The 24,761-nt window shown below is 40.5% G+C and overlaps 2 protein-coding genes across 11 annotated transcripts in view; both read left to right on the forward strand.

Annotated features, from left to right (window-relative positions):
- The window catches only part of SLC4A7 (solute carrier family 4 member 7), a 110,233-nt gene extending 104,446 nt beyond the window's left edge, over positions 1-5,787 (forward strand). For all 9 annotated transcript variants that reach the window (XM_043443631.1, XM_043443633.1, XM_043443635.1 and 6 more), the window contains one exon: positions 1,614-5,787. In XM_043443631.1, the coding sequence (XP_043299566.1) occupies positions 1,614-1,695 (82 nt within the window). In that variant the 3' untranslated portion in view covers positions 1,696-5,787. The remainder of the gene's footprint in view (positions 1-1,613) is intronic.
- A 6,033-nt stretch (positions 5,788-11,820) lies between these two features.
- NEK10 (NIMA related kinase 10) overlaps positions 11,821-24,761 on the forward strand; it is a 290,181-nt gene continuing 277,240 nt past the window's right edge. The window contains exon 1 of one of the 2 annotated variants that reach the window (XM_043443207.1): positions 11,821-11,933. Coding sequence is in view for 1 of the 2 variants with exons in the window: in XM_043443206.1 (XP_043299141.1) it covers positions 11,896-11,933 (38 nt within the window). In the remaining variant the exon portion in view is untranslated. The remainder of the gene's footprint in view (positions 11,934-24,761) is intronic. The other variant, XM_043443206.1, reaches the window with a different exon arrangement.

The raw sequence follows: 24,761 nt of genomic DNA on the forward strand, positions 1-24,761 counted from the left end.
GTGTTATTTTTTAATAAAAATAAATATATACATATGGCATAAATATATAAAAGATAAGAAACCATATAAAGAAAAAAAATTACTAGGGGTTGAATACTAAAATAGAATACTGCCTCAATTATGCTCTGATGGTCCCCCCAAAAATATACCTTGTTTTGTTTTGTTTCAGCCTACTATATCTTCTGATTTTCCTAGAAGATACTTGTAAGAAATTTAATCCATGATTGTAAAGGCCATTTAGTTTTATAATGAACCATGTCTTACACAACTGTTTCATAACCTCTTAACGTTTCTTGTTATGTAATAACTTTTTCTTTCTTTCTCCCTCACTTTAAGACCTAAACTTCAGGAATTCTGACTTGATAATCATGAGTGCTTTAACCCCTCATGTCTCTGGAGAAATTAGATATTATCCTGTAGAACACTCAGTCATTCAGAGTCAACAGAAACTTATTTTGTGTATACTTCGTTGCAGACACTGTGTTAGATGTCAGTATATGCTGAGTGGCTGTCAGATTAAAACTTGCAGGCGAGCAGTCACAGGTTTTTCTCCATCTTTCCCTGCCTCCTTTAGAACTTTGCTTCTGCTTAATCTTTGTTACCAGATTTTTTTTTTTTTTTTTTTGCTTTTCTCCCGTCATTTCTTGAGTTTTAATTCTCTAAGCTAGACTGTTTCCTTCACTTATATATATGATCTCAGAAGTTTTAAAGTTAAACTTTTTGTTATTTTGGATTATTTCATGCAGCCTGAATTTCACTAGATACTCTTAACTTTTAGTAATTTTCAACTCCTGTCAGCACCCCTGGCCCTGAATGTTAGTATAAAGACCTTAGACTAATATTATTTTATCTTTTGTAAGTACTTCTGCCTTTCAATCAGGTTGCCCCTCAATTAAAAATAGCTTAGGAGGAAAGAGAATGTTTTATTATGTTGTTCAACAGAAAAATGTTTGAGGTGTCTTCCTTCAATTTTGTCTGGAGAAGGCAGCAAACCATAGCTTGTTTCTATATTTTGAAGAATTTTCAAAGCCCAGATGTTCTTGTTATAATTAATCAGTTAAGTCCATATACACAGAATCATTGTTTTTGATATTAACTTGAAAATGTAGAATCTTGTATTTGTGAACTAAATTTGGGGAGATAAGGTTTGTAAATTTGTTGCATTTTATAGGAAAGTATTTGATGTTTGTTTATATTGACAAAGATTAAATAATTTTTTAAATATTAAATATTTAAATAATTATTTAAATTATTTAAATTTGATTAAATAATTAAATAATTTGTCAGTAAAAGTCAAATGTTATAACTGTTCATATATAAAGTAAAACTAAGTCAAGCATAGTCATCATACCCTGACCAATTTTAAGTTGTAAGAAAATGTGAATTTCAGTGGCAAAAATATCTATTAAAAAGCTAAGACTTTTTAATATTTGCCTTTGGGCATCACAGTTTACTGATATGAAAAGAAAGCAGTAAGATAGTAATAGCAACTGGTATGTTTATAGTATAAATAGACATCTCGAAGGCTATTATGGATATTTACTATTGGCCATGTTTGAATGTAATATTTGACCATTTCAAAATTACTTATTCTCATTCTTTGTTTTAAATAGCCCTGAAAAACCTGTAAGTGTGAAAATAAATTTTGAAGATGAACCAAGAAAGAAATACCTGGATGCTGAAACTTCATTATAGATTTGAACCAAGAGGAATTATATATATAGATAGATTAGATACATATACATATATGTGTGTATGTATGTATAATGTGTGTGTTTCGTGTCACTATATATAACAATATTGTATGTCATGCCTCTTATGCGTGACTAACTGGGGTTTTTTTCTGAAGTAATGTCTGAAGTTTGTTAGGAGCACCATGGAGACTGTGTTTATAATGAAATGGTCTCTTGGAAGTGAGGTACATGGTTCTTAATCAAATATTTATTTTTCTGTTGGAAGTTTTTTTTCTGTTCTGCAGTAGAAAAATGTGGGAAAATGCATTGTCTTTTCTTTTAAAAAAATAATCTTTATTTAAATCAGTGGCAGATCATACCAACCTTAAGTGATATGTGTTTTGTCCATACTTTTACATGTTTTCCTTGAGCTGCTAGGACTGTTCCCACATGGCTTCCCTTCTGCTCGTGCAGTGAGGGGTGAGCAGGGCGCTCTGCCCGCGCTGGGGCGCGGAGGCCGCTGCGTCCCTCGCCCGTGCGCGCCCCTCACGTTTCACAGCTGATGGGACCCTTCTGGCTGCCGAGGTGCAGCAGGGGGGACTTTCTAGATAAGACCTACAGCTTTGACCTTTATATTTTTGAAATTTATTTTAAACCTTAAAACCTGCACATCTAGGTTTCCATTCTGATAAACAGGTAAAATTGCAAGTGATTTTATAATTTAACCTTCATTCCAGTCATTAGTTAATGAATTTTAAAAGCTATAAAATACCAGTTTAAACTAGTTAAACTCTGTTGCCTTTATAGAATGTTTTTCTGAATCCTAATACCCTTTTAGAGCCCCATATGCCCACTCTGTTCTCTACCTTTGCTGTCTTTTATGTAAAATGTGGTTTAGTTTGTATCAGGTTCAAGTTCTTGATTATTTTTCTGTAAGTATGATTAAATAATCAGGAGTCAGAATTCTCTTAAGTGGGTTAATGATCAGTATTACTTTATTAAGAATTACCTTTCATTTTCTCTTTGCGTTGTTCTTTCTGTTGTATAGGTAATATTTAATAGATTGTTATCTGTGATTTCATTTTAAGATATTTAATTTATTTTAATTGATATGATGCTTAAATGTTATATAAACATTTGAAAAGATGACACATATAGAGTAAATTTAATATAGATAGTTGGTGCTCACTTGCATTTATGGTTTATTATCTGAAAGCAGTTGATAGATTTTACATGTTTGATATAAAGCACTGCCATATTTGTATTTTAAGAGAAATTTAGACTTACTATGTATATAGCTCAGATTGATGACATTCTTCCTAGTTTGTGTTTGTGTGTTTTATTTAGATTTTGATTTTCTGAGCTGTCTTTTTAACTTCTGGCAAATCTTTTTAGTCATCTTTTATATACTTTTTAGCTCCATATGAAATAAATAAATGTTGTTCTTGTTAAGCCTGTAGGACTGGATGAATGGGGTTGTGAAACTGATTTGGCAAAAGGATGATTTCTAAAAACCAAACAAGTATTGAGAAGCCACTGAAATACTGAAAATAATAACAGGAATGTTAGGATGAAAATTCCAATGAAATTCCAATGCTCTCTTTAATCAGTTCTAATCAAAGTACAAAAGTATGAAGAATTGATCTTATAGAGGAGCATGAGCGATGCCCAAAGCTGATGTTTTAGCAATTCTAGCAATCCATTCCAAACTACTTAACATGAAATTTCCACATCTAAGACCATGTTACCCAATTCTAGTTAAAATAATGGATTCACCGTCTGCCTCATGGGAGGCTGGCAATGTAACTAATTTCCTTTAGCAAGTGTAGCTTTTGGCGCCGCCTGAAGAAGAGATGCAGTGGTGCTTGGTGAGAGAGAGTTACCCATGGTGCTTGTTACTGTTGTGAGCTTCCAGTGAAGTGAGTCCTTTTTGTTCATAGCAGCATAATCCTTTCCAAAGACCCCAGTATTTGCTGCTATAATTTTGTAAACTGCCCTGATTAACCTGAACAAGACGATTTCCTCACATCATTTCCTTGGGTCTGGACGTCATAGGGGTAATAAAATGTGCTTATTTTACAGGAAGTAATTTTAAAATTTAAACTGAAAACTACTTGGGATCATAGTGTTTACGTGATTTTGTTTAATTATGAAAACTAGCTGTCCAGTGCCAGAAAAACCATGACTTGCAGAATGCTTTGCACTCCATGTTTTTACTGTTTTTAATTGTAAAATAGTTTCTGCTTTCTTTTGACTACTTGACTTACAAAATGATCTGATATGACTACTCCACTGAAAAGCAAAGCTAATTCATGTTTAAGCAATAGCTTGTTTTATGTGGCTATGATATTTTCCCACTGTTCTTGGAAAATGACCATCATGGATAGCATTCTTTGAAAGATAGTGAAAACTATAATTTAATACTTATATTGATTTTTAAATGCTGCCTTAAACGCATATAGATGAGCAGTAGTGATTGCTATGTACTGATTTACCTCAAGGTGCAAAAGTATTAATAAACCTGTGCATATTCCACTTATAAAATAAATTCATAGAAACAGCCCTGCACTTCCTCAGATGCCTTGGTTTCCAGGACAGAGCTCAGAGCTGCTGAGTACCCGGGCTGCGGGGCCGCTCAGGACATTCTTTCTTCCACCTGTTTTATTTATTATAGACATCTGTTTACAGAGACTAATACCATCCTCATGTTGACCATCTGAAATTTAGTTTCTTTTGAATGCTGTTTCACTCTAAAATTGCAGCTTTGGGGAAGACAATGAACTCTAGTTACTTCCTTGTGATAAAAGGATGATGCTCTATATTCTCTAATACTAGATACACAAAGTGAGGTGCATGATCTGTCTAATGGGTGTTGTATAGTGTGAGTGTGCCTGTGTGAATGATATGGTCAATCATAAATCTCTCAAGTTGTTTTAAAAAGCTGTGGCATATCATTGTTCATATTTGCCAAGTCTATACAATGTGTAGAACAATTTTTTATGTGCTAATGCATGTATTTATAAAGCAGATTTCTTTACCACTCAAAATTACTAACTTTTGTTTTATTCATCTAAAAAAACATTTCTGTTTCTTCCACATACCCAAAGTTTATGTATATATGTAATAGCTTTATAACCTTTTCCTTCCGCAAAATGTAGGTTCAAAATTCTGTAAAAAGAAAAATGGTTTCTGAAACAGAGGTATGACACCAGAGCTTGCCGTTTTTGAAGGATTGTATCATGTACAACAGTTATGTAAATGTACTCAACAGTGTAACATGTGAATCCTGCTCAGATTTCGGATGTATAAGCCATTGATAGAACATTGTAATTCAAAAATGTTTAAATTAAATAATTTAATGTTTTAAATTTATTTATGTAGATCACATCATTGTTATCATATGCAATAGAACTATGTGAACTGTTTTTTGGTTTAGTCCAGCAACTATTTATTTTTTTAGAAACTTAAAGACTTTAAGGACATTCAAAATTTTAAATAGTGTTCATAATTCAGAACTTGGCAATTTTAATGTAAAGTTGGTTCTTTTCTAACTTCAAAAAGTAATGTAAGTGTCAATACTTGGAAATGGAATCACCTAAAGATCATTTTTTTAATTTAATTTAATTAGCATATATTGACTTCTGCAGTTGACTTAGAGTATTGTTAAGTTGTTTTTTTAATCAGATTTTTGTGCATTGATTGATTTTTGTGTTGTGGTTTTTCTTTTGTTACTTTCGTATTAAAAGGTTTTTTTTTGTTTTGTGGGGGGGTTATCTTCCAGTGTTTACTCCATTTAAATAAATAGAAATTGAATTTTATTGTTCATTTATACAGTATTTGATAGCTTCGTATAATAAGAACAGTACAGTTCTAATTTTTATGACTTTTATAATTATCAATACAGTGATATTTTCTATTATAATAAAATCCAAAGTAAATTAAACATTTAAAATGTAGAACTGATATTTTTAATCTATATGAAGTACAAGTATCTACCAGTCTATAATGTGAATAATCCTGCTTTTCAAATCTGTTTCATAATATTAGAAGAAAACTATTTTTTTGGAGATGTTATTGAAGTTGGAAGAGCAATAAAAGTCTACTGAATCAGTCACTGAATATTGTCTTTACTTTGATATTAGAAGAGCCCCCCCACGCTACATGAGAGGGGATGGAGAAAAAGCAAGTAATTTCTATTTCCTGCCTCCTAATTTTCCTGTGCTTTAGTAAATAAGCAGGAGACAGAAAAGAGGAAACAGTGAAAGAAGAAAATGAAACAAAATAGTGTGTATTTCACAATGATTTTGTGACAGTTAAGAAATAATGAAATTAAAGCCCTTTATGATAGGCTGGTCCATTATATTCCCTATTTTAAGACACATCTGTTTAGAGTGAGAATTTTACAATGTGAAATGTAATAAACACACATCACATTACATGATGTGTAATGAGCATGTTGATACTTAACTCACATACTCAGGTGTGCTTTTCTTTTTTGTTTTTAGCGATTAACTTTATTATGAATTTTTTTTTTTTAGTTATAGCTAATGATAGGGTTTGGTCTTCTTCCATTAGGCACATAGGGAGCACTTCTTCCTGTGTTTTCTGGACTTGCTGTAAGGCTTCTGATTTCCCACAGTGAATCTGATAACCTTCGGGAGTGAGTGCTTAAGGTTTTGGAAGCTTCATTTGAAAGTTCTGTTTACATTTACTTGAAGAAAGAAAGATTTTTTGTCAATTTATCATCCCCAGCTACAGAGCTTTGAGATCTTTGTGGGCATTGAGGGTGGGGAGAAGAAAGAAAACTGAGTTTCCCACTCATTTTTGTTTGCTCTTGCTCCTCAAGGCAGGTCTGATCTCTGCAGCATCAGTTCTGTGACCTTCACATCACTAACTCTGCTTTTCATAAAAACATTCCTGTTGTTTGGAAAGCCTTCCTTTCTGCTTCTCTGCTGCTCTTGCAAAGCTCAGTGTAAGTTGTGTATTTTCTTCCAGCTGTGCTCTCCCCCGTGCTGTCTGCTGGAAGAGCGTTTTCCTGCCTCCACTCAAGACTGTGTGTCTGTGTTTAAAACACCCTCTTACTGTTTTTCTTCTTTTCCTAGACCAGTGGTCTAGGGGTATTTTAGAAATTTGGGGAATTGCTTTTTTTAATGTGTTCTTATTGATTCTGAATATTTATTTCAATATCTATTTAAGGTACTTTTGTTTGTTCCTTATGTTACTTCTGACATTGTACTATTTTAGTTTTGAACATGTGATCTACGTGATCTGTGGATTCACATGAGGATAGTGCAAGGGGTGTTCAAAAACACCAGTAGGGCATTTGAAGTCTCACAGCCTTGGACCCCACCACGCCAGCCGTGAGCTTGACACAGGCGTGCGCGCGCTCTGCCCTTCTCAGCACAGGAGCACAGGGTCGGCGGGCCCCACCCAGGCCGGCCTGCTGCTCCCCTCCGCCACGGCCCCTTGGCCCCATGCCTCCTGATCATCTGTGTGACAGCCAGTTATACTCAGGGGTGGCCAAAACATCAAGGTTTTATTTTAAGAAATAGGAGAAAGAGAAAGATGGGAAGTGCATTGCGTATTCTGATAAAAGTTCAGAGCAGTACTTTTGTCTCCTGCTTAATATTTAAAATGTCTCTAGAGGATACCTCTGCTCAGCATCAGTCTGCCTTCTCTGTCACCTTTTTGTTTTGATTGGTAACATGTTCTGCTGATGGTATGTTCTCTTCCATCACTTGGTCCCACTCTGATTTTGTTTCGGTTTAATTAGTTCTGCTACATTTCCCTGAATTTGCTTTTCATCTCACCTCTCTGTATTTTCCAAAATGGTACCTTACTGTTTTAGTTAGTAAAAAACATCTTCAAGTACTCAGATCAAAATGTCATTACTCTGTTGGGTCTACTTTTCATTATTATTGAGAGCAGAAAAAAACATCAGGCAAGCATTCACTGAATTCATCTTAAATCAAATTTGGGGAGATTTAATCACCGCACTAATTGACATGCCCATGGGGGCTTGGAGCTATATAGGATGGGATTGAATTGTTCAGGGAGCAGCATGGTGGTCAAGGCTGGGCTCCAGATTGGAACTCTTAAGGTCTTCCCTGCCTCCATCAATTACCAGCTCTGCTATGGGCCTCCTAGCTCTAAACTAGGATGAGAAATAACCAGACGATGTGAAGAGTAAGTCAAACAATGAAAGAATTTGGAACAGTCCCTGGCACAAAATAAACACTCAATATTTTTCGTTTTTTAAAGCTTCATAATGTGTGCACACTCATCTCACACGCTGGTAAAGTAATGCTCAAAATTCTCCAAGCCAGGCTTCAACAGTATGTGACCATGAACTTCTGGTAGTTCAAGCTGGATTTAGAAAAGGCAGAGGAACCAGAGATCACATTGCCAACATCCTTTGGATTATTGAAAAAGCAACAGAGTTCCAGAAAAACATCTATTTCTGCTTTATTGACTATGCCAAAGCCTTTGACTGTGTGGATCACAATAAACTGTGGAAAATTCTTAAAGAGATCGAAGTACCAGACCACCTGACCTGTATACAGGTCAGGAAGCAACAGTGAGAACTGGACATGGAACAACAGACTGGTTCCAAATTGGGAAAGGAGTATGTCAAGGCTGTATATTGTCACCCTGCTTATTTAACTTATATGCAGAGTACATCACGAGAAACGCTGGGCTGGAGGAAGCACAAACTGGAATCAAGATTGCCGGGAGAAATAGCAATAACCTCAGATGTGCAGATGACACCACCCTTATGGCAGAAAGTGAAGAGGAACTAAAGAGCCTCTTGATGAAAGTGAAAGAGGAGAGTGAAAAAGTTGGCTTAAAGCTCAACATTCAGAAAACTAAGATCATGGCATCTGGTCCCATGGCAAATAGACGTGGAAACAGTGGCTGACTATTTTCTTTGGCTCCAAAATCACTGCAGCTGGTGACTACAGCCATGAAATTAAAAGATGCTTACTCCTTGGAAGGAAAGTTATGACCAACCTAGACAGCATATTAAAAAGCAGAGACGTTACTTTGCCAACAAAGGTCTGTCTCGTCAAGGCTATGTTTTTTCCAGTAGTCATGTATGGATGTGAGAGTTGGACTATAAAGAAAGCTGAGCACCAAAGAATTGATGCTTTTGAACTGTGGTGTTGGAGAAGACTCTTGAGAGTCCCTTCGACTGCAAGGAGATCCAACCAGTCCATCCTAAAGGAAATCAGTCCTGAATATTCATTGGAAGGACTGATGTTGAAGCTGAAACTTTCAATACTTTGGCCACCTGAATTTAAGAGCTGACTCATTGGGAAAGACCCTGATGCTCGGCAAGATTGAGGGCAGGAGGAGAAGGGGACGACAGAGGATGAAATGGTTGGATGGCATCACTGACTCAATGGACAGGCATTTGAGTAAACTCTGGGAGTTGGTGATGGACAGGGAGGCCTGGCGTGCTGCGGTCAATGGGGTCGCAAAGAGTTGGGCACGACTGAGCGACTGAACTGACTGAATGACTGTATTTCTCACAGAAATGAATTCAAATATATTTGTCTTCTTTTTCTAACCTTTTTCATGGGCAAGTCCATTTAAGTTTCCCCTTCTTTATAAAATGAGACTTGATCCCACTCTGATTTTGTTTCAGTAGGCTGAACACAGCTACCTTATTACTAATTTTTCATTACGCATGTTCCTTTTCCATTTATGCGTGGATGTGCAACCTTAGGAAGGATTGTATAGCCTATCATTTATAATAAATTGTACATGTTCTTGTTCCATAATGATTTATCCTAGGAGTTTTTCTGATGTGAGTTTGCTATATAAGAAGATAGTGGTGGAAATTCTTTTCATGGATAGGTAATTCAGAAACCAACCTCATAAATTACCTTGTTTCATGAGAATGGCCATAAAACAACACTGAAATCAGTAATGTGATTTAGAAGTACACCTTAAAGAGTCCAGATACAATGCTGGAGTCACTTTTCTATAAGCATGGAGTACAAACAATTTATTTTTACCTGAAACCTCTATGATCATAAGATAAAATGAATAAATTTTAAAAATTGCAAAGGAAAATAGAACACAGGATTAAGGATTTTGAACAGACAGTTATGAAGGAACTAGCTGAGTGGAGGAGAGAAGTTTGCCTAGGCAAACCTGTGGATAAGAGTAGACTTATCTGGTGTCCCATGGGAAAACCTATGTTTCAAGAAGTCAGCATACCCAATGTGATATATATATAGCTGTGCAAAATATCGAGAAAGGCTTCCCATGTTCCTAGGAAAGCTGTATTTGGTAATATATAAATTATGTAAATCATGTTACATAAGGAAGTCCAATAGGAAGAAACCTCCAAGTGATGTGTAAGTATTAAATAGTTTATTGTGTATGTGGAATACAGAAAAAAAGTCATATATAACTAATATTTGCCCAGTCTTTCAGAAATAAATATAACAGTAAATATCCTCACCAGTGTGAGTAAGGGGAAAGGTAGTGAAAACACTATCCCAACAACTGCGATTGCCTCTCAATGTAAGGTGTGAAAAGAGGTGAGAGATTAGGATCTTCTGGTGGTGAACATTCCAGGAGGTCACATGAACTTAAAGCCCTCCAGCTACTCATACAATACAATACTCATACAAGGTTCCTCATACAATGCCCAGGCCAGCAGCAATAGAGGGTGCATTTTTTTCCAGGGGAATTTCCAACACCCATGTTTGTTTGACTGAGTGACAGACTGGTGAATCAGAGCTCATGTTCATGTTGATGTTCTGTAAATTTGTTGTCCGGCTTCTTCCTCAACACAATAGACCGCTTCTCAAATTCTTTCCTGATTAGGTTTAGGATATCAGACCTCCATTTTTTTCTTTGCTTTTTTTGTTGTTGTTCTCTTTTCCCCTGATTTTGCATCTTTATATAGTCTTAGAAAGACACCTTTGGTAGTATACAAGAATAGTTTTAATGTAAACCAAGACCTCTGAATCTCTCTTTCCATACATAGGTCCTGCCTATAATACCACTTTGTGTGGGACACCATACTCTTAAATGCCTTCTTTTACTGTGTCTACCTCCCAACACCTTTTTACGGGGATGTCTATTTCTCTTCTGTGTATCTTCCATTTGTTTTCTGAAGCTTGGTTCCACTAATAAAATTTTATTTACTGTTGTTTTTTTTCTTTTGGTTTTTGTTCCTCTCAAAAGTGAATTCTAATGCATTTGCCTAATTTTCCAGACCCTTTTAATGGGCAAGTCCATTCAAAGTTGTTTCTCTTTCTGAAATGGGGCTATATTCCACCCTGGTTTTAGTTCAGTAGTTTGAACACATCTCCTTCATTACTAGGTCTTCATTATTCATGTTCATTATCTATGCATGGATATGCATCCTTAGGAAGGAATTTCAGTTCAGTCGCTCAGTCGTGCCCGACTCTTTACGACCCCATGGACTGCAGCACGCCAGGCTTCCCTGTCCATCACCAGCTCCTGGAGTTAACTCAAACTTATGTCCATCGAGTCCATGTGATGTTAAGAGGTTTTTTTTTTTTTTTTTTTTTTAAGTTGTCATAAAATGGAAACATTTTCAGTAAAAAGACTCAGGCTCTCACGAAAGATGAAGAGCCTTGCTCAACCCCACAAAAAGAGCTGGTGACAGGTGTTCACGCGGCTCACACCATGTCCCTATCTCCTGCTGCGGGCCGGAATCGTTCAAAGTGTCTCCACGTCACACGGACGCTCCTCAGCAGGTTGCACTGATCCTTTTCACAATAAATCTGCTTTTTTAGTCCATAGCAATTCTTGAAATTAAGCACCCCAAAGTGAAGCTACTCTTTCCCACCCATTTTATCTCAAGTGCCGAAGGTTGGTACCCGAGTCCATAGGCGCCCGGCGGGCAGCTAGAGGCGGTGCCGCGCCCCTCAAGCCCCACCTCCCCGCCCGCGCGGCGCGGCTTGGCCCTGCGCGTTCTCCGTTGCTACGGCAACCTGAGGCCGGCGTCCCCGTCGCCACGGCCGCAGCACGGCCGCAAGTGACTGGCTGAGACGCCTGACGGACGGAACAAGAGGCGTCGGCATTGGCTGAGGCCGCGACGGTTGGTGGCCGGAAGGAGGATTTGACTGGAGCACCAACGGTGCTGCTGGCAGAGGTACCCCTGAGACTGAGGGGACAGGGCGCGAGGTGGGGGCTAGGAGAGCCAGAGCAGCGTGACAGCAGCAGAAAAGATGAGATGCGCATTGGCCTGAAGGAGGGGCCCTCCCTCGGGCGGTGAGTGAGTCGTACGTACCACAAGCCTCCCTCCGCCGGCTCGCGGTTTGAGCAGGGTCTCCGGAGAGATGCCCGTGGGCGCTTGCGGAGCAGCCTGCGGCCTCGCAGTGAGCGCTCCTCGGAAGGAGGCAGGGCAGAGGGTGCGGGCTGTCGGGCTTGCGGGAGTCACTGTGAGCCTGTCTCTTAGCATACGGGTGGTATTGGGCGGAAGGATGCTCGGTAAGTGTCATCGATGATGCGTGATGGTCCTTTCAGGTCCATAAAGCACTTACTCTGGTTACAGGAAGCCTGCGTGTGTCTCTCCCAGTTTGCTCCTACACCTCTGGAGACTCCTTCATAAAACCCTTTATGAGCGTCGCTTCTCTGCCTTCCCCATATATGGTGCTGTTCTGACTGTCCCTCTGCTTCTCTGCTCCATGTGGGTGAGCCTGTCCAGTTCCATGCCTCCAGGCGACACATGTCTGCTGATTCCTTGAAAACCTCCACCCTCAGCCTAGGCTGCTCCACTCGCGCCAGACCCCAAAACCCAACTGCGAGTTAGCTCCACACGTGTGCAGGCTTAAACACCATCTTCCCGGTTCCCACGAAATGTCTCGCCCGTGGATTCCTTATCTTGGGCACCAAGACACCAAAACCACACCTGGACAATTGACATTTACTGCCTCTGCTTCATTTCCCCCAGTTATCAAGGCGGTGCCTTCTTCATAGCTGTCAAATCACTTCCCACCTGACTGTCTCCCTTCTTGCATTGTCATTTCCACCAGTAGTTTGGTTAAATTCAACAAGGGTCTACCTTTCCCGACTGTCCCTATATCATCCATTTTTCCATCTATTGTTAGACTGATGTTTCTTTAGAAACATATAAGGGCATTTAACTTCCTGCCGATACTGCCTGTCGTCCCATCCACGCTTCCTGGTTAGGCCTTCCCTCAGCAGTTCTGCCTTTGTTCCTAGAACAGCCCCCTTCTTTCCGGTGCGTGCTGATTGACCAGCTGCTCACACTGCCTGCGATGGACTCCACTTCTGTACCTTCCCCAACCCTGCCCTCACTCCCCAGTCATTCTCTCTGTGTCACGTGATTGCTTTTCTGCTTCCTCCTCTAGACACACACTCTGCGGGCAGAGGCAAGGTCTGTCTTCCTCACCATTTGTCATATCTGTCAGAGTACCCTGCGTGTAGCAGGGGCTCAGTAAATACTGGTTAAATGAATGATTCTCTAAAATGAGAAGTTACTGTTTTTCATGGCATCCAGTAAAGCTTTTACCTATGAAAAATGAATGCTGAATTTACAGGTTTTACTTTGATTTCAGGATCCTTGGTATTGAAAACTACTTCAATTTTCCATCTATATTTCATACTATAATCATATTAATGGTATTTGCTGTTATATGGCATCAGTTTAACATGGAAAACAGAGAGAGTACAGCATATATTGCAAGAGATGGGCTTTGAATCAGATATATTCAAACCCAGCTATATGGCTTTGAATCCTGGCTCCAACCATTTGGCTTTGTGGCCCCTTATCTGTGGCTTCTTTATCTGTACAATGGGATAATAACAACACTCACCTCATAGGATTCTTTTAAAGACTAAATGACTTGATATAACCTATACCAAGTGCATAGTGCCTTATCTTAATAATTTTTCACATGGGTAAAAAATAGAAGTACTCACTGCTATATAGCAGAGGGAGCTCAACCTGCTCCTGTGTGACAACCTAGAGGGGTACGATGGGATGGGGAGTAGGAGTCAGGGAGATTCAAGAAGGAAGGGCCACATGTACACTTAGGGCTGATTCAGGTTGTTGTATGGCAGAAATCAACACAATTGTAAAACAATTTTCCTCCAATTAAAATTTTTCAAAAATTAGAAACATTCACAGGGATGTTTGTAGCTGCTTTAGTCACAGCAAACAACCAAGATGTCCTTCAGAGGGGGAGTATATAAATTTACTGTGGTGCATCCGGACAATGGAATACTATTCATAGCTAAAATGAAATTCAGTGACTTCCATGGTCTGATGGTTAAGAGTGTGCTTGCCAATGCAGAGGACATGGGTTCAATCCTTGGTGGGAGACGATCCCACAGGCCTCAGAGCAGCTAAGCCCACACACCATAACTACTGAAGCCCGGGAGCCTAGAGCCCATGCTCAGGAGCAAGAGAAATTACCACAACTAGAGAGGAGCCCCCACTTGCCACAACTAGAGAAAGCTCTCACATAGCAACAAAGACCCAGTACAGGCAGAAATAAAGATAAATAAAATAAAAAAGAAATAACTATTAAGCCATGAAAAGACATGGAGGAACCTTAAATGCATATTACTAAGAAGAGTAAATAGCCAATATGAAAAGGCTATATACTGTATGATTCCAACTCTATGACATTCTGGAAAAGGCAAAACTATGGGGACAGTGAAAAAATCATTGGTTATCAGAGGTTAGCAGGGGGTGGAGGAGGAATAAACGGGTAAAGCACAGAAGATTTTTAGGGTAGTTTACATACTCTGTATGACATCATAATGGTGGAACATGCATTATCAATCAGTTCAGTTAAGTTCAGTCACTCAGTCGTGTCCGACTCTCTGTGACCCTATGAATCACAACACGCCAGGCCTCCCTGTCCATCACAAACTCCCGGAGTTTATTCAAACTCATGCCCATCGAGTCGGTGATGCCATCCAGCCATCTCATCCTCTGTCGTCCCCTTCCCCTCCTGCCCCCAATCCCTCCCAGCATCAGGGTCTTTTCCAATGAGTCAACCCTTCGCATGAGGTGGCCAAAGTATTGGAGTTTCAGCTTCATCATCAGTCCTTCCAGTGAACACCTAGGACTTATCTCCTTCAGGATGGACTGGTTGGATCTCCTTGCAGTTCATGCGTTATACGTGTGTCCAAACACATAGAATGTACAACACCTAGAGTGAACTCTAAAGTAACCTATGGACTCTGGATGATAATGATGTGTTAATGTAGGTTCATCCTTGGGAATAAGTTACCATCTGCTAAGTAGTATTGATCATGAGGGAGGCTATGCTAGTGTGTAGGGGGGTATATGGGAAATCTCTATACCTCCCTCTCAAATTTGTGGTAAACCTAAAACTTCCCTAAAGAATAAAGTCTTTTAAAAGCAGAACAAGAAACACTGAAGTTTGGAATTGTGAAATTCCCATGGTAAAAATCAGTTGGTTCAGTCAGTCTCTAGGACATCGTCCTATGACCCAGTCACGCTATGCTGCTCGGATGTGTGCATGCGTGCTAAGTCATTGCAGTCGTGTCTGACACTGCTACCACATGACCTGTACCTGCCAGGGTCCTCCGTCCATGGGATTCTCCAAGCAAGTAATAGTGGAGTGGGTAGCCATGCCCTCCCCCCCGGGGGTCTTCCTGACCCAGGGATCAAATGTACATCTCTCACGTCTCCTGCGTTGGCAGACAGATTCTTTACCACTGTGCCACCTGGGAAGCCCACACACTACACTATACTGCTTGATCACAAACTTCTGTGTACAGAAACAGCTCTGATACAGGTAAGGGACTCAAGTGGGAGCTTCGTGCATTTGATAAATCTAGGGTGCTCTGCCAGATAAGGATGGGGCAAAAGAAAGTGTAACCAGCTAAGTCTCAAGTAGGTGAAAGAAGGGCCTGGAATGTCACCCTGCCTCAAAGTCTGAGCCAAACAGACTTTGAGGACAGTCAGAGTAGACTGCATGGAACCCTTGAAGAGGTGGAGAGGAGATGAAAGTTTTCCGGGTGACCAGCAGGGAGCGAAACCAAGACCCTGTGCTCTCAGAGCCCAGTTTCCCAAGGGTGGTAGCCCAGAATCCATAGAACTCAGAGTCTCACACCAGATGCCTGGGTTCAAATCCCAGCTCCGCCACTGCCATACGCAGGGCCTCTGCTGTGTTGCTTAATCTTGGCCCCTCAGTTTCCTTGCATGTAAAATGAAGTTGTTGTGAGCCTTCCACGAATCAGTAGAGATAAATCTTAGAACTATGGTGGGTATGTAGGAAGTTCCGTGTACATGTTGGCTCAGCAGTCCCCAACCTTTTTGGCACCAGGGACGGGTTTCATGAAAGACAGTCTTTCCACAGACTGGGCAGCAATGGGGGAGGAGCGGGAGATGGTTTCAGGATGATTCAAACGCATTACATTTATGACGTCACCACTGATCTGAGCGGAGGCAGAGCTCAGATAGTAATGGGAGTGGTGTGTAGTGGCAGTAATATAGGTGACGCTTGGCTAGCTCTCCTGTTGTTCACCTCCTGCTGTGCAGCCTGGTTCCTAAGAGGCACCCACAGGTACTGGTCCATGGCCTGGGGGTTGGGGGCCCTGTGTTAGCTGTTTCTATTATGCTTTACTTGGGAGAGAGAAATAAGAGATGAAAATAAAGCAGGATGTGGGGGATAGAAAGTGTCACCATGGGAACAGGTTATACGGCTTGGATTTGGAAATGACTCTTACATTTTTGAGACCTGGTCTTCCACAGAAAAGTGAACTCTACATATACTCATATATCCGCCTGACGTGTGTGGTTTAAAAAAAAATCATGAAAATGAGCACTGAATAAAATAGATGATTTCTCATTTGGTAAAATGATGCTCATCCATATCTAGAGGTCAGAGTTCCCTTCATCTCAGCTGAAATCTGCGACAGTCATCATAAAGGTCATGCTCTCACATCCATGAGGTCAGCTTAATTCAGAGCTTATTCATTGTATTAGGAGTAGTTATAGTTGACAAGAAATCTAGCTTCATAACCCTCAAGAGAGTCAAAACAACAAAATGATGGTCAAAGGGCACATATCTAGAAGAGAGACTAAAAAACCCTTCTACAAAAGTTGAAATAAAAACAAGAGGCAGACTGGATAACGCATAGCAGCCTTGACATTGATCCTGGGCCATCAGCGAAAAGTCACACAATATTTAGTGTATTTTGCATAAATGACAGGGAATTGTTAATTGATTTGAGAAAAGTGTGTCTGAAGTAATATTTTATCATTAAGGTGATAAACATTTGCCTAGAAAATTCACTTAGGCGAATAGCAGGATAAAGGCGACCAAAAGGAAGAGTTAGTATAGCATTCAGTTAACAAGGAGGGCCCTGCCTGGCCTTAAATTCCTGCTCATCCACCAGGGACTTACAGCTCTGTGAATCCAAGAAATTCCTTTACCTCTGTGGGCCTCAGTTCTGTCATCTGTGAAATGGGAACAGTACAGGTAGGTGCCTTATAGCTTTGTTAGAATTATATTAATATTGGTTAATGTATGGCAGCAGAATGGTCCTGGCACAGGGCAAGCCCCCATAAACATTTGCTTTTATTGTTGTTACTGTTACCAGATATGAGATCTTGGCCAAGTTACTGAAACTCAGTCAGTTCCATCATCTGTAAGCTGGAGAAACACAGCCTCATCCCAGGGTTGTGTAAGTTTGTGTAAGAATACAGCAAAGTGCCTGTAATAGGAAATGCAAACTAACATCAGAGGGTAACAAATTAAAATGAAGACTATTTGTGGCATTAAAAACAGTGGGTTATTTTTTTTTTCATTTTATGTCAGTGTTTGTCATTTGTGAATCAAAGTCAGTGAATACAGGTAAATGACTTCAAATAAGCATGACAAGCTCTTCAAGCTGATGTAGTAGTAATGTTACCAATAATAATATTTAGAAAAACTGTCATAATAACAACTGAGCTAGGTACCGACAGCTTGTTTTTTTTTTTGTTTTGTTTGAGGCCCTACGATGCAGCACGCGGGAATCTCAGTTCCCAAACCAGATATTGAACTTGGACCAACAGCAGTGCAGGTGCAGAGGCCTAATCTCTGGACCACCAGGGGAGTCCCCTGGACAGTTGTAAAAGAGTTTGTTTTTATTTAATCCCGACTACCGTCTTATGACGGGGATATTATTGTTTCTATTTTCTTGTAAATGAGGAGACTAATCATTAGAGAGGCCCAGGGACTTTCTGAGATCACTCAGCGGGCAAGGAGACACCAGGTCTCCACCACCACTGCTGCATCCCAGTCATGCATGTAACAGGAAGACCTCACCTCCCCAAGCCTGTTAGCACTCTCCAGTGGAGACCACGGCATTCACACGACGTGTGTATGCGTGTGCATGGGCTACACTTGACATCAGCATGAATACTCATGTTTCCTGTAGGAAGTGTTATCGTCCCGTTCATGTGTATTTGAGGCAGCCCATATTTAACACGGATATCTTACTTATTTTGTGGCCTCCATGCGTTTTTAAAGAGACTTTGGTCAAACCAACATTCTATAACTAGATACTGGTCATCTGGGGCAGATGTATCCTTTGCTGAGAGTTTTTTCATGATCTTTATTCTCCATCTATAAACAGTGATCCTCCATACCTGGAGCTTCCCAGTCACTTTCACTTGGGATTTGTTTATGCATTCATTCATTCAGCAACCGTTCATTGAGCACTTGCATTGTTATAAACCAGCAGTGCTGTGCTGGATGCTGCGGATGAGCAAACTCTCTGTCACTCGCATCCCTGACTAGTGTATAGTAAACTAAAGGAGCCAGATATGCATCTTTATTGAATTATTGCTGGAATCTGCCCCTTTATTAAGAGCTTCAAGGCATGGAGATCAGAGAAAATTCCCTAGAGGTGGATGAGCCTTCCGGGCCTTTCACACTTAATCTGGTCCAGGAAAAAACGTGTCTGGGTCCAGGTCTGAGTGGAGCTGTTGAGGGCTGAGGCTTCATCTCACAGGACACCCATGGGCTTCCTTATAATTTGTTTTTATGTTGAGAGAAATGGGAAGCCCATGAAGGCTCAATTGGTCAGCTTTGTACCAAAAAAAAAAAAAAGCTGCTTTTGATGCTATGCAGAGAACAGCCTTGTTGTTGGGAAGAGAGAGAAACTGGAGGTTGGGAGTCCATTTCCGAAGTGGTTCCTGCAGTTCAGGATCCAGGGGGTGGTGATGCGGATGAGGGTATAAGTGGTGAGGATACAGAGACACAGGCAGACAGGAACCATACTGAGTAGAAAGATAGAAATCTAATGAGTGAGGGCCTGAGGAAGAGGAAGTGTCATTTTCCCAAGGTTCATGCCCAAGGGCTGTTCTTGATTTGAGACTATTTGAGCCTCTTCTGTTTCAAGTGTTGGCTACAGCCCAGGAGGTCAGCATCAGCTCTCCAGCCCAGCTCATCTGCTCCCTGTTTCCCCCAGCCCCACCCCACCTGCCAACCCATGCTCCTGGACCTGCTTTCCAGATCCATCACACACACTTTTCCAGAGCTCTTTCATCAGCCCCCACTGGGCTTTCTTTCCCTTAAACTCATTCAATTTATAACTTCCTTGAGAAACTAATTTTCTCTGCTTTTTGACATTTCTAGTGTTCCTATTTAATTCCATGCATTAGGCTGAACTATAAGAAATTGTTCTTTTTTTTTTTTAAGGCCCAAATATCAGCAGTTTCATGTTTAACCTCCACATTTCTGATTGCCTGCACATGCTGAGTTATGGAAGCCTCTAGCAGTGTCTTATGCACAGAGCACAATAAATTAAATATGTACTTAATCAAGAAATATTATTAGATGAAGCAATTTTATTTTGTGGCTCAGAAAGTAATTCAGTGCTGCCGTTTTTTATGAACAGCAGTGTGTTCATCTCTTTATTCTTTGAGGGTCTGGTTGGTTGGGCTGAATCCATACTCACTTATTATCGTACCATGTCTTATTCAGTACAGTAGCCTCAGTGTCTGCCATATAAGAAGAGATTAAAAATTGTTTCCTGAAGGAATGAATGAATATCATTGTCACCTTTCTCTGTCACACAGTATCAGAGAATTGAATGTGATCTTACTATGTTTGGAGGTCAGTGAATAAAGAGAAATTTGATGTGCTACTTTAGTTATTTTTATCAACTGGTTAATATAAATTCTTTCTTCAAACCATCTGAACCTTTTTCTCTTTACAGTATCACTACTTAGTACATGGGTCTCAGGTTCACTTTCTTAACAGAGGCATCTTCTGCACTGTGTCACAGGTAGACTTGTGTGAGCAGCCACATAGGCCTGAGCACAGTCACAAACCCCACGCAGGGGCGGTTGAGGGGACCCACAGGAGCTCTATCCTATCTGGGGGCATTGTCCTTTGTCACAAAAGGCTTACTAATAAAATGGGAATAAAGCTTGAAAATAGGAAAATGGTACTGATGTCTGTTGTCATATATTCCTGTTAACTTTTTTCCCACTGGGATATAATTGCTTTACAATGTTGTGTTAGTTGCTACTGTCCCATAAAGTGAATCAGCTGTGTGTATACATATATGCTCTCCCTCCTGGACCTCCCATTCCCCCATCCCGCCCCCTAGGTCTTCACAGAGCACCGAGCCGAGCTCCCTGCGAGGCACAGCAGCTTCCCACCAGCCAGCTAATTGACTCCTGATAGTGTAGATATGAAACAGCAGTCTCAGTCCACCCTGGGTTAGATTCACCAGAAGATGAAAGCAGACACTTTACAGGCGTGTCTAACCTATGATGTTGTTTAGTCGCTCGGTCGTGTCCAATTCTTTTGCGACCCCATGGACCATAGCCCGCCAGGCTCCTCTGTCCATGGGATTCTCCAGGCAAGAATGCTGGAGTGGGTTGCTGTGCCCTCCTCCAGGGGATCTTCCTGATCCAGGGATCGAACCCATGTCTCTTGAACTGGCAGATTCTTTACTGCTGAGCTGTCTAACCTCTAGCAGGTGCTCAGTAAACATTCGAAGGAATGAGTGGGAGGCAGTCAGGATGCTCTTCTTGTTTTTGGTTCTTTTATCCCCCAGGTGCTTGTTTAAACAGAAAGCAGAAGGTTGTTTAAAGAACAAACTGTGCTAGGGAAGGTGTCAAGTCTGCTGACCCGGGAGCAAGGCTCTGATGATACTTGCCCTTCATTGATGCCACTTCTGCCAATGGCAGTTCTGTTACAACTGCACCTTTGGCACCGTGTGGTGGTTAAAACTCACCACCTACCTAGTTCTCATGAGTGAACCTGGATGAATGGGTGTGTATTTGTAAGCACACCAGTGTCCAGGAGGTGAAGTTATGCAAGCATCGCTTGTTATATGTCAACCTTTGCTCTCATCTAAAGGCCAATGTCAACAAATTCTCCTTCCCTGTCTCTCTCTGAGTTGCCTTTAATATTTAGACCCTGAAGGTGAGCTGGACTCTGTTCTGCTTCTCTTCCTAAAAGTGCCTTATGGCCTCAGGCACATTTTCTGTCTCTGAGCCTCTGTTTCTTCCCGTGTTCAATGAAAGGCACTGAATCCTGGTCAGCACCAGGGGACCTATGGGTCTGTTTTGTTTGTCCTGTACTGGTGTCTTGTTTTGCTTCATTTAAACAATATATTTATTTTATTTTATTTACTTGGCTGCTCTGGGTCTTAGTTGCAGCATGCGAATCCTTAGTTACAGTATGTGGAATCTAGTCCCCTGACCAGGGATCATTGGAGACATGGAGTCTTAGCCACTGGACAAGCCCCTGTTCTGCTTCATGTTTAATGTGCTTTTGAAACCCTTTAAGGAGGATGTACCTTCTCAGGTCTCACCAAAGCTCTGCTGCTGGGTCATGTACTCTGCGGGTATCATTCATTTAAAGGTGTTCCTGAGCCTGGAAGGTGACAGATCCCTGATACTAGATGTTCCAGGAGGGTCTTTCTTGTGATAACTGTCTGTTCTGCTAACTCCATCCATATTTCCCACTGAGGAACCATAACAATATGATACAAGAATCAAGTCCACAGTTTAGAGACTCCCTGGAGAAGGAAATGGCAGCCCACTCCAGTACTCTTGCGTGGAAAATCCCATGGATGGAGAAGCCTGGTAGGCTACAGTCCATGGGGTCGCAAATAGTCAGACACGACTGAGCGACTCCACTTTCCACTTTGTAAGCTACAGTAGGTATGAACAAGTCCTGTTTCTTACAGTTCTTTTGCTCTTTGATCACTGTTAAAATCTCTGTGTGCGCTTTATTTTCCAGTGTTTGTCCAACTTAACCTGATGCTTTCTGTGCAGGATTTATAATTTTCTAAAGACCAAGCTCCTGTATCTGTGAGGTTAAGTATAACTATTCTGTATAAAAAGAAATGCTTTGTCTATTCTCAGAGCACTTTACTAAAATAAACTGCTCAAGTGGCCAGTACACTGATTTTTTTTGACTGTGCCATGTGGCTTGTGGTTGGGATCTTAGTTCCCTGACCAGCGACACAGTGGAAGCACGGAGTACTAACCACTGGACCACCAGGGAAGTCTCCCAATGCACTTTTAATGCTTATTTTGAAATAACTCGAGAGATGCAACCTAAGTGATTAGAAGGAAAAAACTTGTATTTGTGGGAATTGAAGATATTTCCTTAAATGAATTTAATGAGGTCATATAAGGATCTCTCGAGCAGTTAAAGCAACTGGGGAGTAACAAAGAATTTCTGGGCAGAGATCCTGAAAATCATGTCACAGATACTCACCATGTTGTTCAATTAGTGGGCTTATATTTGCACAATTTACATTAATTACAATCAATTTTGCAGTGCTGTGGGTATCTCTCTGTCATATGTGTTTGCCCTGCAATTACTAAGTGAGGTGTGTGTGTCTGATGTCTTTCTTTTAGTATTAACCCAAATTTTGGATGATAATAGGAAACAGGAATTACTTTTGAGAGTTTCTTTTTAAAAATGGGTTTAAAATTAAAAAGTGAGTCAGAACTATGATTATGCCCATAATTGACTAGGGCTGAAAACCCCAGACCATTTGACTATCCTATAAAGTATGGAATGCTTTGTCTCTCTGATCTGAGATAATATTTGGGTTCCATGACTGATAGGTACAGAGGAAAGATATGAATGTTTCTGTTCTTAAAGTGATATGCACTTGTATTAAGTCACTCGGTCGTGTCCGACTCTTTGCAACCCAATGGACTGTAGCCCGTCAGGCTCCTCTCTGTCCATGGGATTCTTCGGGCAAGAATACTGGAGTGGGTTGCCATTTCCTATTCCAGGGAATCTTGCTGACCCTGGGAAAGAACCCACATCTCTTATGTCTCCTGCATTGGCAGGTGGGTTCTTTACCACAAGTGCTACCTGGAAAGCCCAATACGCCCTTGTATTTTATCTTTCACTTCTATGACCCATTCCCGCTTTTAAGAAAAAAATACTGAATTTCATCTTTTCCATTTAGAATCAAAGGAAAGTCCCCATATGAATACATGTATTTGTGTAGCAAGTATTATAATCTCTGGCCTCATGTATAAAATAAGTGTCAGAAAATGAGTGGTTTTCTATTTTTATTTTTAGCACAGGAAACTTTAAAAAAGTGAAACTGTACACAGAACCCCAGAGAAATAGGACTATGGGGTCTCAGTAAAGAGCCTGCACCCAGCCACTCTCACCCTCCCTTGGTTGTCCTGGAACTGACGACTGAGTTAGTCCTTTCAGGCACCACATGGAGGGCGGTGGTTTTCAGAAGGTCACCTAGCATCGCTGTGAAGACAATATTGTTATTTGAAAGGAGAGACCTCAGTTACCTAAAACAGTGCCATTCAGGTAGCCTTCCAGACTAGTATGTCCACAAGAGAGAAGTGCAAATTTGAGAGCAAGCACTGAGGAATATTTCTGGCAATTTGACATTGCCATGCTGTCCAAGCACATGATCAGTGATGGACTTATTTAGCTGAATAAGATACATCACTCAGTCAGAAGTGTTGGTCCATAATAGATTGGAAATTAAAAAAAAAAAAACTTTATAGATAATTTGAGAAACACTGTTCATGAATATTATCTTATTTTCTTGTTGTTGTTCAGTCCCTAAGTCGTTTCCAACTCTTTGCAACCCCATGGACTGCAGCACGCCAGGCTTCCTTGTCTTTCACGATTTCCCGGAGTTTGCTCAAACTCATGTCCACTGAGTCGGTGATGATATCTAACCATCTCATTGTCTGCGGCCCTCTTCTCCTCCCGCCCTCAATCTTTCCCAGCATCAGGGTCTTTTCCAATCAGTCAGTTCTTGCATCAGGTAGCCAAGGTATTGGAGCTTCAGCTTCAACATCAGTTCTTCCAATGAATATTCAGGGTTGATTTCCTTTGGGATTGACTGGTTTGATCTCCTTGGTGTCCCAGGGACTCTCAAGAGTCTTCTCCAGCACCACAATTTGAGGCCTCTAATTTTCTTCCTAAAGATTGAATAAGTTAGATCGGGGGTACCAGTCCATGGCCTGTTAGGAACTGGACTGCACAGCAGGAGATGAGCTGCGGACAAGCGGGTGGAAGCTTCATCTGTACTTACAACCCCTCCCCATTGCTCATAGTGCTGGGCTCTGTCTCCTGTCAGATCAGCAGCTGCATTAGGTTCTCATGGGAGCTTGAATCCTACTGTGAACCGTGCATGTGAGGGATCTGGGTTGTGTGCTCCTTATGAGAATCTAATGCCAGATAATCTGATTCTGTATTATATTAACTTGTATAATTATTTCATTATATATCACAATCTAATAATAATGGAAATAAAGTTCATAATAAATGTAATACGCTTGAATCATCCTGAAACCATCCTCCCACCCCAGTCCATGACAAAGTTGTCTTCCACAAAATTGGTCCCTGGTGCCAAATAGGTTGGGGACTACTGAGTTAAGGCATTCCTGAGTGTGTTCAGTATTATCATAACATTACAAATACTTATTAATCCATTTGGTTTAAAAGAAGTTTTATGAAAGAATTTTGAACTAAAGAGATAATTAAAGGGTTTTCAAAAAAAAATTCCTTTATTTATTCATCTATTCATGAATTTTTTTGTTTAATAAATATTTACTGTTTGCCCACCATGTGTCTGGTG

This window comes from Cervus canadensis, chromosome 22 (genome assembly GCF_019320065.1).
Source record: "Cervus canadensis isolate Bull #8, Minnesota chromosome 22, ASM1932006v1, whole genome shotgun sequence".
Taxonomy (NCBI): Eukaryota; Metazoa; Chordata; class Mammalia; order Artiodactyla; family Cervidae; genus Cervus; species Cervus canadensis.